General features: G+C 41.7%; 1 protein-coding gene across 6 annotated transcripts in view; it reads left to right on the top strand.

Moving 5' to 3' along the window:
- Svil (Supervillin) overlaps window positions 1-17,805 on the top strand; it is a 390,519-nt gene that overhangs the window by 227,526 nt on the left and 145,188 nt on the right. For 5 of the 6 annotated variants that reach the window (XM_019058279.2, XM_019058276.2, XM_072296132.1 and 2 more), the window contains exon 7: window positions 13,385-13,772. In XM_019058279.2, the coding sequence (XP_018913824.2) occupies window positions 13,385-13,772 (388 nt within the window). Of the gene's footprint in view, window positions 1-4,553; window positions 4,861-13,384; window positions 13,773-17,805 lie in introns of those variants that run through there. The other variant, XM_019058280.2, reaches the window with a different exon arrangement.

The raw sequence follows: 17,805 nt of genomic DNA, 5'->3' as shown, positions 1-17,805 counted from the left end.
CTCGAAACAAAATCCTGGCTACGTATCGGTCCCCTCGAATGTTCATGGGGCGTTTTTCCAAAGCACGGTAGAAATGATCTCTGTACGCAACAAGCACGTTTGTTTCGATAAGAGATCGGCCTTTTACCAAGTTCACGGTCAGCCTGAAATAAGTGCTCCATCAAAGAGCCACCGCAGGGCTGACGGCGATAGGTGGGAGCTGCAAGTTTTTACTCTCCCCTCCCCTCCCCCCCCCCTTCGGGAAAACACGAAGGGAATCAATCCAGTCGAAACGATGCCGGAATAGAGTTTGATCGGTGGTAGCTTATTTTTTTCTGTCGCTCTTACTCCTTCTTTTTCGTCGCTTCCTTTTCATCCGTAGGATATCGGTGCCGCGGGTGGCACGAGAAATGAATTCCGGAGAGAGAGGAGAGCGGAGGTTCTTGAGGTCAGGGACAGACAGCATATCGATAACATTAAAAAAAATGTAATCCATTCCAGCCGATGACGCCGTGTTAAACCCCGTGTTTATCAACAGCCCGAGTTATTTACTCGCTTTTGTCAGTCGTTCCGCAGTCTGTTGGTTCTGTGTTAGAAATATCATATCAACGGAACCAACAATAAGTTTCATCGGACCAAGAATAAGATATTAGATATGCTCGCACCGAGGAAAATTTTCCGTTTGGATCAACACAATCCCATTGCAAGGAATATTCCTTGGGTGGTTGCTTTATGGCAGTTATCTAAAGAAGTATTTTGTGCGATGGAAATTGAATATTTTTGAACCACACGGAATTACTCTGAATTTCTCGGTAGTGGACATGGACGGATTTTGAGCACCTACGGGGAGGATATAAATCAGTATTTCAGGTCATTATGGCTTCAACAATACTTTTTCTGGTATTGTTTATCGTTTTTGCAGTATATGCTACCATTTCTGCCGAGGAAGCGCGAAGAGAGCCGTACAGCGCTCAAATTTTCGAAATCGAGTTTCCTTCAAAATTCGTTTAATCTCTTTTAGATGAAATCATTGAAATAGCCAAAACAGCAAAATTCGTCTTACTTGTGTGGAAACGAGAATTATGAGAAAGCCGTAAGTGCGTAAAAAAATTACGTAGTTTCAGACAAACTAGCCGTAAAGAGCACTATTCCTTCGGCGATCTAATGCACACAAACAGTGCTGTCAAGTAAAATGCGCCCGTTTCTGCCAATTTCTAATCTGAAAATGTGTTTGTTGTATGTCCAAAGCGTAACCACGTAAGCGTGCAGAAGGTAGCATTTACGGCTGCCTTGCCTAACACCGCAGCCTAACATGAAAATGAATTATACACTTTTTATATAACTAAAGAACAATTGGTCGATTTTCAATCATCCAAACGATTTTTAAGAGTCTGTGGGATGATTGGTGGTACTGTGACAAACAGTGGCGTGGCGTGCTTTGCGATATATCGATTATTATGCTATTTAAACCCATGGCGGAGAATCGATTATTAAGGTGTTCGCTGCGAACACCCTGTTTATCGATCCTTTTCCACAGGTTTAAGTGGCATAACAATCGATGTATCACAAAACACGCCACGCCACTGGTGACAAAGAACGGAATCTTTCTTCAATGAAATTTTCCGCTCCGACGCTAGTGTGCCCAATTTATCAAAACCTAATTTTAGCACTTACGGTTTTCTTCACTATCATGACAGATTTTACCCTACACAACAGCAAGTGCAGCTCGCTCGCGGAATAATTTAGACTTACTACTGTTTCGTCTGAAGCAATATCAATTCTTTCGCACATACTCCTTTCTCATAGATCTTTTTTTTTATTCAAACAAAATAAACTTTGCTGTTTTAGCTGAATCGGCGAGTTCATCCAAATTAGGTGAAATGAATTTTGAAGGAAACTAGATTTTGAAAATGTGGGCGTCACCGCTCTCTTCGATAACATGGCGAAGTTTCACATACTCGTCGTGTGAAAGACTGTGAAACGGTTTTGGTTGACGTCTAGCGATAATCCAGGTAATAATTTTGAAAGACTGTATCAACAGCATTCATAGCAATTCAATCAAAGCGATTGCTCAAAACGCATTCACCACAATGGAAATGAGCCCCTTGTAATGCCGAATGACGCTGTCACGTCTGTCAGAAAGCGCAGTGATTTCGTAGCTTTCCTCTCGAGTTACTTTATAGGTTTCGGGAAATTTGGCAACGTTCATCAAAGTCAATTGGCGCGCCTACTTGATTGGGGCTGCTCGCTATCGGGTTATTATTCCCCAATGCAACCAAAACCGTTTAACTCGCGCCTGTTTGTGTCAAACGCTTCAGTGACATAATATTTTAGAGACTTCTCACTAACAATCCAAGTAAGCAAGGTAATCGAGCGCAGAAACGGATCCAGCAATATGGCAACACCGGATTGCCTCCGTTTGAATCTATGTCAAATAATCGATTCCTGTTGGAGCACCAGGCCCCTCCAGGAATCGATACATTTTAGGGACTTGGAGGACAAGACGCGGTTTTTGTTATCTCAAGAAATACGTGTTCGAAGTTTCGAAATTACATGGGACCTTATGGCCGAAGAAAAAAATGTCAAGCTGACTTTTTGATGCTTAAAAATTGGATTTAGGGAGAGAGTTTTGCACAGAATATGCAATGAAACTAGTTTTACTTGAAATCATCAATATCTCACTTTTTCAAAAACTGCACTTATGCGCCTTGTCTTCCGCGCCCCTCATTTCCACGGGTTTAAATGGAGGAAAAACAATGTTGCCCATTTGCTGGATCCGCCAGAGTGAGGCAAAAGTTAAATTCGAAGATGAGCCATACTTTTCGCCTAACGATAATTCCTTGTTTCTTGGACGAAGGAACGTAATGTCATTCCAAGATTGCAAAATTTACTCAATCAATTCAACTTTATACAAGAATTAACTTGCGCCATTTACCGTCGTTGAAAATTTGTCTAATTTTTATTCGAGATTAAAAGAAAAATCAGTGTAATTTTCAGCTAGAAATTCCATGATTCTCCTGGGTAAGAAGCGATCTGTGCGAGAAAATTTGGCTAAATTCGAATTCAGTTTCGTTTATTCGCGAGGGAACCGACGAATTAAATATGATGCGTAAGTTGTTGAGCGTAATATCAAACGAAATTTGATTGACGAATGGTGGGGTGTGGGATAATTGGAGTTTCAACGGTAAAAAATCAAACGTTCAGCCAAATATTTTATCTAAATTTTGGCGGAGGAGGAGGCACGAAACGACCTATAGATGGTTCTATTGATTAAGTGGTTCAACGCTTAACGTCTCATTATATGTTAAACCTCTACAAATGAATTATAGTGATAAAGTAGATTCTAAGGAAAATCAATGCGTTAATTTGTCGTAGAAACACATTCTCTTAAAGTAATTTTCCCTTAAAATTGTTTAAACTCATTGGAGATGGGGTTGACTCCAATTCAATCCTTCTTTAATTCATTAAACATAAAGGCAGGGATAACATCTTGGCTATCAGATGCGATGTTGCTTTGATTAGAACGCCTGGCATCCTGAATGCAACTATTCGTGCTTAATGGCTGTCCGCGTTGCATGTCGCGGAAAATGAAGGCGCTTTGACATCCCTCATTCCATCAGTGAACTACAACAACGCTCTTAAGCGCATCTTCTTTTGTCAGAAATGTATAAGCAGAGAAAGATTCTTTGAATCCAAAAATATGAGTTGAACTGAACGTGTTACTTTGAGTCTCATAACACAAAGGAATGAAACTTCAAACTTCTTTTCTTCGGCCTCAACGTTATCAAGCTTGATTTCTGCTCGCTGCACTTGGTCCATTTGAAGAGTTGAAATTCGAAAATCGTTTAACACTATCAGCATTTTTTAAGTTTCTTGAAAAGAATAATAGTGCTTTCGTAGATATTTGAGACAAAAATTTAGTAAACAATTCTTGATAAGTGCTTTCGTAGATATTTGAGACAAAAATTTGGCGAAAAATTCTTGATAAAGAGTCCATGAGGCAAAATCGATGAGGTTTTTTTCTCCTTTTAACCACGAGGAACACCGTGCATAATCCAAGCAAAACCTAATGGTGACTGTCAGGGTTTGAATGTCCACTATTCATTATTCAAGTCGCTCGTTGAAATCTTTTTGACAAATCTTGCAACTTTTTCTTTCGCTATCCAGCTGTCAGCGCTAGTCTGCGATCTGCCAATCTGTGAGTCGTATTTTAATTCTCATCACACCTCAGGATCACTCGATCTCTCCTCCTCTTCTTTCCCTTTTCTCCTTTGATTTTTCTGATTGTATCATCACCAATTTGTGATAACCTAACTCTCGTAGCGATACCCACTCTGGAGTAGTTGTCAGCTGAGGGCTTCGTCACAATCTAGGTCAGTATCAGCAACGTGTCGCGCTTTCCGATGCATCGATCGATTTGCCATTTAAACCTATGGAGAAGGATCGATTATCACCGGACACCTGGAAGATCGATTCTTTACCGTAGTTTCAAATGGGGAAAAATCGATAGTGGATTATTCACGTTTCGCCAGTTAGCACCCAAGTTATCAGCGTGACAATCTGTGTTCAGGTTCTCGTGTCATCGCTCCCTCGAAGAGATGCTTATCATACACATGCTGTTCGGCAATGTGCAGTTTCATTTTTCATACTGAGTCGCAAGTTTTTGTTTTTCATTAGTTTTGATGTTTTAAAGAAGGAAAATTGATTTTAAAAAAATGCCTCGTTACTACTTATCGATTAATGTTGTGCATTTTAGTATCACAAGCGTCCTTACGAGGGTCATATTGTTCCTTACTTTCGGAATCATCAAGCAATTAGTGATTTTCTCCTGTTGGCCTGCCCTCTTCTTTTTATGCAAAGTTGGACTTTTTTCTGTTGGAGGTAAGGCTTATTACGTGGAATCCACATGTATTTTAGAACATGATAACATTATTCGTAGGTTGTGTACAAAGGTTTAGACCAGTGGCGTGGCGTGAATGATCGATTATCGACATTTCGCCATTTGAAACTATGGTAAAGAATCGATTACTAAGGTGTTCGCTGCGAACACCCTGATAATCGATCTTTTTTCATAGGTTTGAGTGGCGTATCAATCGATATATCGCAAAGCACGCCACGCCACTGGTTTAGACATGGTAACGTTATTTATAGGTTGTGTACAAAGGTTTAGACGTGATAACGTTATTTATAGAATGTGCACAAAGGTTTAGACATCCGAGCCAGGGAACTGAGAAAAGAACAGAGAAAATTCCACGTACAAACTGAGGCTCTCAAAATTCCTTTTATATCTCGGCCAGGTCTTCACTTAATTCCTTGAAACCCTTTAGATTTGATCTTTGATGTATTTCGATTACATTTCAAAGACACTTGAAGCCTCCGCATTATACATGAAAAAAAAAAAAAAAATTACAAATAGTATCGAATTTAACAGAACCTACTGAATTGCAGTCGTGTGAAACCCGTGAATCTTCATTTTTATCAAGAAAATGTTTAAAAAAATGAAAAAAATTACACCTAGGATGGCAAATAGTTTTTGTTTTCCTACTGGAAGATAGTTAATTTGTAAGGAAAACGTCGTGTTAATTGTATCGCTGTATAAACATTAAGTATATTTAAAGCAAAGAAAAAGTTGCTCAAATTTGAAAACGCTGTATTCAAGTTCGCTCCCTACTCATAAATTCAGTTTAAATATCGGGAAAATACTAGGGAATCCTGTGAAAAGAACTGGCACTTCTCGTCGCTTTCTGGACGAAGGAATGTAACTCCATCCCAAGGTCGCAAGATTGACTCAAACAATTCAATAAGTACAAGCATACACTGGAAAAAAACACATTGGATCTAGAGTCCAGACTCTTGAAAACATTGACAAGAAAAAATACTCTTGATTCAATCAGATTTAAGCTTAAATCAAAAGGAAATCCGCTCAAATTAAGAGGCTTTCTTCTTGATTTAAGCTTAAATCTGATTGAATCAAGAGTATTTTCTCTTGTCGATGATTTTAAGAGTCTGGACTCTAGATCCAATGTGTTTTTTTTCCAGTGTATATTCGTGCAATGTTTGTTAAATAAAGTTTTTTCTGACTTTTGCGTGAGATCTGAAGAAAAATCAGCGAAATTCTCAGTTAGAAATGCCCAAAATTTTCCAGGTTAAATTTCCAAAGGGAAATTTGGCAACATTGAAATCTAGTTACGTTCTTTCGTGAGGGAAGCGACGTTTTGTGGTTTCAGGAGTCAGTCGCATAATACTTAACATTTGGACTGCATTTTGCAATTTGGAACTATAAATTCTAGCCCGGTTTAAAACCGACGTATGTGCCATTAGTTTCCCTATGCACATAAGTGTTTTTCCAGAAGAGCCAGAATTTGTAGTTCCAAATTGCAAAATGCAGTCCATTTAATAATCTACTGGAATTTTAACTTTTGAAGGCGTGTATGTATGAAGGAACGAACTTGCTCTAAATAAACCGTCCCTGTGTCGTAGATTTTTCCGACTTGATCAATTAGTGAGAAAAGTTGAAACTGTTCCCGGTAAAACTTGACTTGTCCCGCTGCTCAAGCACAAAACGAATCCGCGTTCTCCGGAATCTCGATACTTCAATATTTATTTTCCTCGCAATGCAAATATTCACAAGAAACATCGAGAAAAACATTGCGAGAACATTTTTCCCCGACGACTCTCGCACATGGAGCGAGCACGCGTCCACTTTTTCTCTCTTTCTCGAACTGCCTGGAACTTTCAGAACTCTCTCAAGTCAGAATTTTACTCTCCGAAGCGAAACTTCTTCGAGTCCTCCGTAATAGCTACTCACCGTGAAAAAATCCCTAGTGGGTCAACAGGAATCCTCGTTAAATATACCGTGACAAGACTTTCCCGTCGAAGCAACGGGAAATCTTATTTTACCCCCGTTTATTAAGGAGGGAATAATCGTTCGTTGAACTTAATTTATTCATTTATTTATTTATTTATTTATTAAGGGACTTAAACTAAAATTACCCATTGAGTTTTTCAGACGAAAAATAATGTGTTAAAAGCAACCATTTGTAAATATGTTTTGTCTTTTTACGGGCTTTAAATCATTCTCTGATTTAAGTCCACGTTGACTCCCAATTAAAATAAATCAAACGAGTAACTTGGTTTGGAACTTCTTGGCAGCAGGCATTGGCGGACCTAGGAAATTGGCGAAATCGTTTTTCATTTTCTCCATTTAATCCCATGGAAACGTATCGATTTTTTGGAGGGGCCTGGTGGCCTGGTGCTCCGACAATAATCGATTATTTGACATGGGTTCAAATTAAGGAAATTCGGTGTTGCCAAATCGCTGGATCCACCTCTGGTAGCAGATGCGGCAGATTATGGAACGTCAAAGGTTGGAAACAACCCTCTCTCACCCGCTCTCTTTTAGAGCCACCACCTTTTTTTTTATTTTTCATTTTTTTTTTATTATCTAAAGGGTCTCCATGACTCACCGTGAGACCCAATGGCCTACTCTCTACCTACGGAGGCACCGGACTGAAAAAATACCCACTATCACACTCCTCCCATCAGAAAGCGGACACGTTGGGTTTCCGCAATGACCGATCGACTTGTCCCAGTGATCGGGGGTCCGATCGGTAAACGCGGGGGCAGAGAGCGGACCCGGGGGGGGGGGGGTGAGTGGGTGGGTGGGGGGGGGAGCTGTAACCATGCAATCTGCATTTAGGTCCAATTACGCCTTTTCGACATCGCGGAGAACCTCCGTTGCACCGGTCGGACGCAGTGGCGTGGCGTGAATTGCGATATATCGATTGTTTTGCCATTTAAACGTATGGTAAAGAATCGATCATTAAGGTGTTCGCTGCGATCACCCCGTTTATCGATCCTTTTCCATAGGTTTAAATGGCACAACAAACGATATATCGCAATTCACAACTGGTTGGACAGCCGGGGGCGCTCGCGGCCTCTTCTCGGGTCCCAGCGCCCTGTCGTCACCCCGGCCCCCATTCCCCGGTCGACCTGCAAACGTATTCGGACGTATCCGTGCTGAAAGGAGCTATGTCATTCGCGAACCCTATGCACATAGTTCCTTCTAGCATAGATACGTACGTTTGTGCCTCGACATTGTCCGGCACCGATGTGTCATGCATGTAGCTGCGTTCGGTTTCCGCCTCGAATTTCCGCTTCCTCGATTTCCGGCTGCGTCCATTATGTCCCGGTGGCGCCCCCCTCTCCCGCCCGCCGCCCCTCCTAACGAGGGATCCCCGCCTCAGTTCAATTATGTCAACTTGAAAATCAGGCTTAAACAGATTCTAGTTGAAAGCTGTCCTCGGGCCGCTACGTTGAGCGCTCTCCAGTGGCGTGGCGTGAATGGAGATATTGCATGTGTGAGGAATTTGCGATTTGACTATTGATTCTTATGTAAAATTTCGGGAGAAACACGATGGTGCCACTCGTTTTCTCTGAAATCAACTCCCAAGCTCACAAAAAGCTCTCAAGTTGAGGCCAAAATGGAGGGAATATCCCACCCTACCCCGAGAGTCCACTTCTACATCAAAACAAACTCTCCATGCAAAGATAGGAAGCAAATACATTGACAGGGCTGTCATCTTATTTGGGGACTCTAAAACTGAAATCTCGGCAACCCTGCTAATGTATTTGCTCCCTATCTTTGCATGGAGAGTTTGTTTTGATGTAGAGGTGGACTCTCAGGGTAGGGTGGGATATCCCCTCCATTTTGGCCTCACTTTAAGAGCTTTTTTTGAGTTTGGGAGATGATTTCAGAGAAAAGCAGTTGCATCATCGTGTTTTTCGCAAACTTTTACATAAGAATCAATGGTCAAATCGCAAATCCCCCACACATGCAACATCTCCATTGCGATATATCTATTGTTATGCCATTGAAACCTATGGAAAAGGATCGATAAACAGGCGTTCGCTGCGAACACCTTAATAATCGATTCTTTACCATAGGTTTAAATGGCATGACAATCGATACATTGCAATTCACGCCACACCACTGGCGCTCTCGCATCCGACCCGATCACTGTTGGACGTATTTATGCTGAAAGGAACTATGTGCGTAGGGTTTTCGTGGGATATACGTATTTTTAGCACGAATGCGCGGAGTGTCGTGAAAAGCAAGATGGAAATGAAAGGTTGAAAATTTCAGTGAAACATTTCATGGAATTTCACGAGGCTGTGAAATATTTTATGTTTTACAGGGGCTAGAGTATGCCACTCGCACTCCAACGCACAAAATAGGAGAAAGTCACCATTTTTACATTTTGCGAAACATGAGAAGGAACCGGTGTTTTTCAATGTCTTTCATACATTTCTGAAATTTCATGAAATATTTACTTGAAATCTCACGTCAAACTTTAAGATTTTTTTTTTTCACGGAGTCTTGCCACCTTTTTCCAATTTTGAGACAAGTTGTCCCTCAGGGGATACATCTTGTCGCCCGTGAGAGGCAACTCTTCTCTCCGGAAAGGCAACTTGTCCCTCAAGGGTCAAAAGTTGCCTCTCAGGAGATTTAAGTTGTCTTTCACGGGCGACAAGTAATTGCTGATGAAAGACTACTTCTCCCTCAAGAGATACAAGTTGTCTCTCAGGAGAGAAAAGTGGTTTCTCATATTGTATTAAGATGTTTGGAAGTCTTTTATCCTCTGGAATATCACGGGGACATGAAACGGAGAATTGCGTAAGGAAAACAACGGGCAACGAAAGACTTAAAAAATTTACCATCGTTTCAGTAAGTACGATTGCATGGCAGATTTTGCCTCTTTTACAGAATTTTTTACAAACGTGCAGAAATTGTGGGATTGCGGTTGGACGGATTTCCGACTAATTCAACGAGTACACCTGTCACGGCATGTTAAAGGACTACTTTTCTCTGTGTAATTCTGCTCTGACAACATATTTTGTATTAGTAACAGTATGTTGCATGTGGACCTTAACGTGCTCAAAATCCTGGTCGAAATCGTTAAAGGGTCCTCAGAAAATGCCAAATCCGAGGGAAATAACAAGAACAGGGGGGAAATTCTTCAAAAATCTGGTAAAACCTCGAAAAATCAGAGATATCGACGGTGTAAGTCGGCAGTCACATAACTCGTTTGCGGTGTCTGAAAATCTCCGTCTCCAAGTTATTTTTTTGAAGGAGAACAAATTAACAACATTCCTTGAAGTTAATGCAGAATTTTCTTCGCACAGAGAGGAAAAATCACGGCAGTTTTAAAGAATTGCCGTTGAGTAGTTTTCCGTTTAAAAAATAAAGTATGATAGGAAGTCTGCGACGTTGCAAACCGAGTTATGAGATTGCCGACTTACACCGCCGATATTTTCCGAATCCTGAAAAGTCAGGGGGTTCTACCTCGGGACCCTGACGTTTTTCCATCGCCCCAAAAACTGATTTTTCTTAATTTCTACAGTTTTCCTGCCGCAAATACTTCGTCGAAAGATTTTTTCTCGAGAAGTCATGCCGAAAAAAACCTCGGAAAATCAGGGCATTATGAAATCGAAGAAAACCCGTCGCACCAAAAAATCTAGCTGGATATCACGATTTTAATCATCTCCCCCGAGTTCGATGAGCACGCCTGCACCTGTGTTCATGATTACATTATCTCAGGCGCAGATTTCAATCTGGCAACTGCACCTCCCAGAATTATGTCTCCGTGTGTTTTGTCTGTCCTGCAGTTCTATGCTGAATGAACCTTGGTTCCACTGCCCTGCATTTCATTCTCTTACAACTTGCGTTTTGTCATGAGGAGGCGTGAGAAAATTATCTCACCCCCCCCCCCCTTCGCAGCCGTGTACGCGCGCGGACGTATGAAGTAATCCGAAGTTAATAAGTAACGTTGTCAGACAGAACGGACAGTTTGCAGTTTTCGTTGAGAGAAAAGCTGTATCTCGTCACATGTCGTCAACTGCGCATCTACGCATCTTCGGGAGCACGCGGTTAAGAATATTGCGGTCGCTCAAAACGTAAATAAATTGATTGACCTTTGTCCGGCGGCTGTCAGGCTATTTTTAAGCCGGATGTGTCAAATCAACATGGATTTGTATGAAAGTAAGCGCCATGCCGACCGCAAGAGAGAGAATGTTTTTGATTTTGTGTTTGATTGGAATTTGGATATCGTCTCGACTGATAACGCTGCAAAACTCGCCGTTGACTCCTCGGATTTTTATTTTTTTTTTCCTTCTCTTCCCCTTGAGCTTTTAGTGCGTTAGTTTAAAACAATATGACTCTTTGCCAAGTCTTACATCGATCAAAATCTTCAAATGTCAGGCTCGGAAGCTTAATTCGAAATTCACATACCTCGAGGTAAAAAAGTTGGTTCCTAATTCGCAAACACACATAACTCGGTTTTTCCACCGTATTATCTAACTGTTGAGGCTATTTTCGAAAATGCTCAAGGCGTGGTGGAAATCATCTTATCATGTATACCTTTATGTAAGAATTATTACCTTTTAATGATCACAAATGAGGAACGGAGACAGTCTTTTTGCTCTTCTGAAAAACTGCATTTTCCGAGATACATGGTATGGTAGTTTCACCATTCAAATGTACGCTTACAAATCCCCTATCCCAATCCCCATAACAAATGATGTGCACTCCGTGATTCTTGAGGCTCCTAAGGGCGCAAAATCGACCGTTCGGCCGATCGAATCAAGTGAATCGCGATCCCTCACTTGTGACTTTTAATTGAGTTTTTGTGCGGATGATGTGCATTTTGTGATTTTGGAGGTTCCTAAGTGATTCTGGAGGCTCCTAAGTCCTAAGGGCGGAAGAACGACCGTTCGGCCGATCGAATCACTTGAATCGCGATCCCTCACTTGTGACTTTTAAGCGAGTTTTTGTGTCGAGACTTTCATTTGCGAGGGGAACAACGTTACTTTTCCATCAAAATTTTAAAAATTACGTAATTTTCTCGAGAGGAATATATGTTTTTGCCATCATTAGCAAAAGAATTGATGAAGATCAGGAGAGGTACTCTTCAGCGGCTCATTTTGCATGAGGGTGTGTATCCTTCAATCATTTGCATTACCGGTGCGTTTCAAGGGGAAGCGAGAAAAGCGTGTTACGTAATAATTGAATATCTCCTTGATTGCATAGCGCTTTGAGTGAGGGCGCAGAATCAATAAAGCGACCCGATTTGAACCAAATTGATGAAATGAAACCTTCAGGGCAGAGCCTGAAATCGGTATCAGTCATAATATATTCATTCATTTCTCAATGAGCTGTGAAACTAAATTCCAACGTTAATTAATGCAAAAACGCGCAACTATATTAATCTATTCTCCGGGTCATATAGATGAATCTCATGAAGCAAAAATCACAAGTAAAAATCATCATGCGTGATTTCATTTTGCTGGAGTGCACGACTTCGAAGTAAAATTTCGCGAGTAGGAGGTCCCAGACGTTGGCCATGCAAGAAAACAGTGAAATTTCGCGTGAAATTTCATCGTTTTTCCACGCGAAATTGTAGTTCCTAATTGGTAAATGTGGTCCATATGTCAATCGTGATTTGCAAATTGCCGGCGATTTTTAATTACCTGTGACATACGCTGCATATATTATTTCCAAAACACAGGGTTGCCATAGCCAGGGAATACCGGAAAACCGGGAAATGTCAGGGAATTTAAAAAGTCAGGGATAGTGACGGAAAAGTCAGGGAAAAATCGTCAAGTGACCTTTATATGCTTTTTCGGGTGGCTTTGACGTTTCGAACAAAAAATTTTGCCTGGAAACCATTTCCAACTATATTTTTTTTAAACAATCTCACATTTGTTCAATTGCCAGGAAAGGTCACTAAAATGTATTAGGGAAATTTTAGGGAATTTAAAGTTGAACTTATTTTTATCGGGCTGCATTATGTTGATGAAATTACCTTTCTCCCGATCACTTTTTATCCGGTTACTTTACTAGTGCTTTTTCATCAAATTTTAGGGAATTTAATTTGTTAAATTCTGTGGCAACCCTGAAAACAAACGCGTATTTCACAATACGTCCTTGCACGGGTAAACACTGAAAATAAAACACATTGGATCTAGAGTCCAGACTCTTGAAAACATTGACAAGAAAAAATACTCTCGATTCAATCGGATTTTTGCTTGAATCAAAACGAAATCCACTTAAATCAAGAGGCTTGGCTCTTGATTTAAAGTAGATTCTGATTGAATCAAGAGTACTTTTTCTTGTCGATGTTTTTAAGAGTCAGGACTCTTGATCCAATGTGTTTTCTTTTCCAGTGAACCCTCGTAATTGAAGTACTCACGATAATATTTTCAATGTTTCAGATTCTGATTGAATCAAGAGTACTTTTTCTTGTCGATGTTTTTAAGAGTCAGGACTCTTGATCCAATGTGTTTTTTTTTTTCCAGTGAACCCTCGCAATTCGAAGTACTCACGATAATATTTTCAATGTTTCAGATGAACGGAAGGGTCTGCGAAGGGACGAGAAGGGCGGGGGCGATTGGGCGTCCCCGCGGAGCTGCAACTCGTCGCCGTCGCCGATGCCCCGTCAACTCCGGGCGTCGGACCCGGAGAACGTCGCGGCTCCGGCGAGAAGTCAAGAGGCGAAACCGAGGAGATGGCAGAACCGGTCCTCGCCGAACGCGAACATGAACGGCAACTCGCAGCAGCAGCAGGTCCCGTTGAGGAAGACCCTGGAGCATGGCAGCAGCTTCCTCCAGCAGCGCCGACCCTACGGGGACCCCGCCGAACCCTCGTCTTTCATCCCGAGGAAACTCGCCTCGTCCCCCGCCCTGTTACCGCAAGCCGCACCGGAGAGACAGCTCAAAACTCCCTCCAAATTCAGGTAATTCGGTGTTCAAAATTAGGGGTACACCTCTTGGCTGCTAGGACGTGGCCAGTAGGGTGGCCCACAAAAAATGAATTTCGGAAATTTATAGCCGTAACCCCCTAAATCGGTTGATCGGAAGATTGCTGAACTAGAAAATGGAGATGTTGCATGTGTGAGGAATTTGCGATTTGACTATTGATTCTCATGTAAAAGTTCACGAGAAACACGATGGTGCTACTGGTTTTCTCTGAAATCAACTCACAAGCTCAAAAAAAGCTCTCAAGTTGAGGCCAAAATGGAGGGGATATCACACGCTATCCTGAGAGTTCACGTCTACGTCAAGACAAACTCTCCATTAGGGTGGCCCACAAAAAATGAATTTTGGAAATTCATAGCCGTAACCCCCTAAATCGGTTACAGCATGTTCAAAAACACGGAAAATAAAATTTGGGGTCAATGGGACAAAATTAACCCGACGCCCAGTTGCCATTTATCCCCGCAAAAATAGCGGATTTTTACTGTTTTCAAGTAATTTTTCGCCCCCAAAAAATAAAGTCGGAGGGGTCTGCAAATTAAACAGAAGGCAAAATTAGTTCATAAACTACACCCTGGTGAAGTTTTGGACCCCCTCCATGCTTTTGACCCGACGCGCGGTTGCCATTTTCACGCATGAAAATGGCGAATTTTTGACTGTTTTTGATGATTTTTCCCTCTCGGTAAATTAACGTTACAGATGCCTAAATTGTAATCAGAGTGTGAAATTAGTAGCACTCAAGAAAATAATCACTCCCAAAATAGCAAGAAATAGCACTCCCAATGCTCCCCTTCTGATAATTTTGACACGCTGTGACGTTGCCATTTTCCTGAGCAAAATCGTGGATTTCGACTTATTTCAATATCATCTCTCTAGACCTAAAAAAAACTCAGGAGCCATCGAAAAAGTGCGCTAAAACACGGTGATTATACCATGAGTATCTTTTTTGAAAATTTGGAACCTGTAAAATGTTTTACTCGGCGTGAAGTTACCACTTAGCAAACAGTGGTTGACGGTAATAGTCAAGTTTCACACGTTAATGCGCCTTCAATTACACTTGATACTGTGCAATACTTTCGTGGTGGAATAGTTGCATTGGCACCTACAAACCTAACAGGGGTACTTCACTCATTGCGCAATGCATGCAGTATCCCTGTTAGGTTTGTAGGCGCCAATGCAACTATTCCACCACGAAAGTATTGCACGGTATCAAATGTAATTGAAGGCACACTAACGTATGAAACTTGACTGTTACGGTCATGGTGTCAGGAGGTATTTTTTAACGAGAAACTTGAATCTCAACTCGAATTTTTAAAATTCCAAAATCCAAAATGGCAGAAATTGCCAAAAATGTTATCTTGAGACTTTCGAAATCTAAGACGGTTGACTGCCTGACCGGTCAGGCAGTAAGGTAACCTCACGCCGAGTAAAACATTTTACAGGGTCCAAATTTTCAAAAAAGATACTCATGGTGTAATCACCGTGTTTTAGCGCACTTTTTCGATGGCTCCTGAGTTTTTTTTAGGTCTAGAGAGATGATATTGAAATAAAGCGAAATCCACGATTTTGCTCAGAAAAATGGCAACGTCACAGCGTGTAAAAATTATCAGAGGGGGAGCATTGGGAGCATCTTAGCTACTAATTTCACACTGTGATCACAATTTAGGCATCGGTAACGTTAATTTGCCGAGAGGGAAAAATCATCAAAAACAGTCAAAAATTCGCTATTTTCATGCGTGAAAATGGCAACCGCGCGTCGGGTCTGTATTTCAAACTTACCCAGTACACCCATCGTGAGTTTTGAGTCATTGTCATAACGAGTGCACCGAGTTAATCAGAAAGGAACCACCAACCTTTATTAGGTTGAAACTGAGAAAAAGAAGTTTGAAGTTTTATTCCTCCATAAGACTCCATGAAAATAAACTTTAAACCCCCTTCTCACAAACTAATTTTCTATTACGACTTTGAGTCGCCGGAGAAAATATACGACTAGAGGAACTCAAAAATATTCTCAACTCAATTTTTTCCAAAATTTGGGTTGGTTCCTTTCCGATTAACTCGGTCGCGAAATAATTCTTCTTTTAGCGTTAGCTGAAGTTTGCAACAAGCCAATGGAGATTATGCATGTGTGAGGAATTTGCGATTTGACTGTAGATTCTTACGTAAAAGTTCGCGAGAAACACGATGGTGCCACTGGTCTTCTCTGAAATCAACTCCCAAGCTCAAAAAAAGCTCTCAAGTTGAGTCCAAAATGGAGGGGATATCCCACGCTATCCTGAGAGTCCACCTCCACATCAAGACAAACTCTCCATGCAAAGATAGGAAGCAAATACATTAGCAGGGTTGCCGTGTTTTCAGTTTTGGAGTCCTCAAATAAAGTGGCAGCCCTGTCAATGTATTTGCTTCCTATCTTGCATGGAGAGTTTGTTGCATGTAGAGGTGGACTCTCAGGGTAGGGTGGGATATCCCCTCCATTTTGGCCTCACTTTGAGAGCTTTTTTTGAGCTTGGGAGTTGATTTCAGAGAAAACCAGTGGCACCATCGTGTTTCTCGCGAACTTTTACATAAGAATCAACAGCCGAATCGCAAATTCCCCACACATGCAACATCTCCATTGACCCATTCTGAAAAATACCATCAAATTTTAAATTGTATGAAAGTGCCTCGGCCGTTTTGAAATTTTACTTCCCCTCTCCAACACTCATGTTCTCGCGGGAGGAGGGCGAGCACCGGGAGGACCCTGCGTCTTGTCTCGACAGGACAGGACACGGCGCTGAGCCGAGGATCGGGTCTGTCCCTGGGGGCCGGCCGGGTATTAGTCGAGCGGCCGCCCGTCAGTCTCGCGCTGGCGAGTCGAGATGTTGCTCATTTTAATGCCCGTTTAATTAATGCAAGTCGATACGATACGCCGAGAATGGGAAACGGAGAATGGACAAGGAAGCAGAAGAACATAATTAATCAAAATCCTCTTAATCGGATTTCGATCGCTCCTCCGTCGTCCGCCGCGCCGCCCACCCGCGTCACGCCGCTCCTGTCCACCGTTGCCGCAACGAGTTGAGCCACGGCGGCATGAAACCTAGGAAAGAAATGAAAGATTGGAAATTTCAGTGAAATATTTCATGGAATTCCACGAGGCTTTGAAATATTTCACAATCTTTAGGGGCTAAAGTATGCAACCCGCATTCAAACGCACTAATAGAAGAAAGTCACAAGTTTTACATTTTGCGAAATATGAAAAGGAACCGGTATTTTTCAATATATTTCATAAATTTCTGAAGTTTTGGCAAATATTTCGCGTGAAATTTCAAGAATTTATTTCTCATGAAATTTTGCCACCCTGAGTTGGGCTCCGAAGCTGAATATACAGCGGGATTCAGCCAACATCGATGTATCGAAAAAGTTTTGCTCATGACACAAGGCCTTGTCTCCACGGGACACCCCATCTTATGGGATTTGTCCCAAGTTCGAATCGGTCGAAATTTGTCGGTCCTTTCCACCGTACTTAAATATACTTAGACCGAGTCTCGACCGCATGTAAGTCCTCCTCATCGCTTTTGACTGGTCGGTGATACGGTGCGCCTCAAGGTCGATAGACCTAGGTCAGTCCGTTGGAAAAGTCGAATGTGTTGATCTCTGCAATTCTTTGTCGAGATAATTTCATAGTGAAAAAAATTTGAACATTTTCCCGTATTCAACCCGAAAAGAAGATCACATGGTGAAGCCAAACTCTAGACGCAGACACTCGAACCCCGTGGTTATAGATACCGAACTTCAGTTCCAATGACTCGAGTTTTCGGTAGCCACACAGAGACATGTATTTTTAACCGAGAACTTTGGTCTCTTGAACGGTTTTGCGGTTTGAAGGGTTCTGTGTCCGCTACTAATCGTTATTTCACCAAAAAATTTGTTGGGCTGAAGAAATCCTAGTTTGGCTGTGATTGCCGCAATTTCTCCCTCATTTACAACCGTACCGACTGAAATCATAGCCTTAAGTATATCCTTTCCAAAACCACC

This window comes from Bemisia tabaci, chromosome 2, assembly GCF_918797505.1.
Source record: "Bemisia tabaci chromosome 2, PGI_BMITA_v3".
NCBI classification, from domain to species: Eukaryota; Metazoa; Arthropoda; class Insecta; order Hemiptera; family Aleyrodidae; genus Bemisia; species Bemisia tabaci.
Note: the sequence above shows the minus strand (reverse complement) of the source record. Positions and strands in the feature narration are given on the sequence as shown.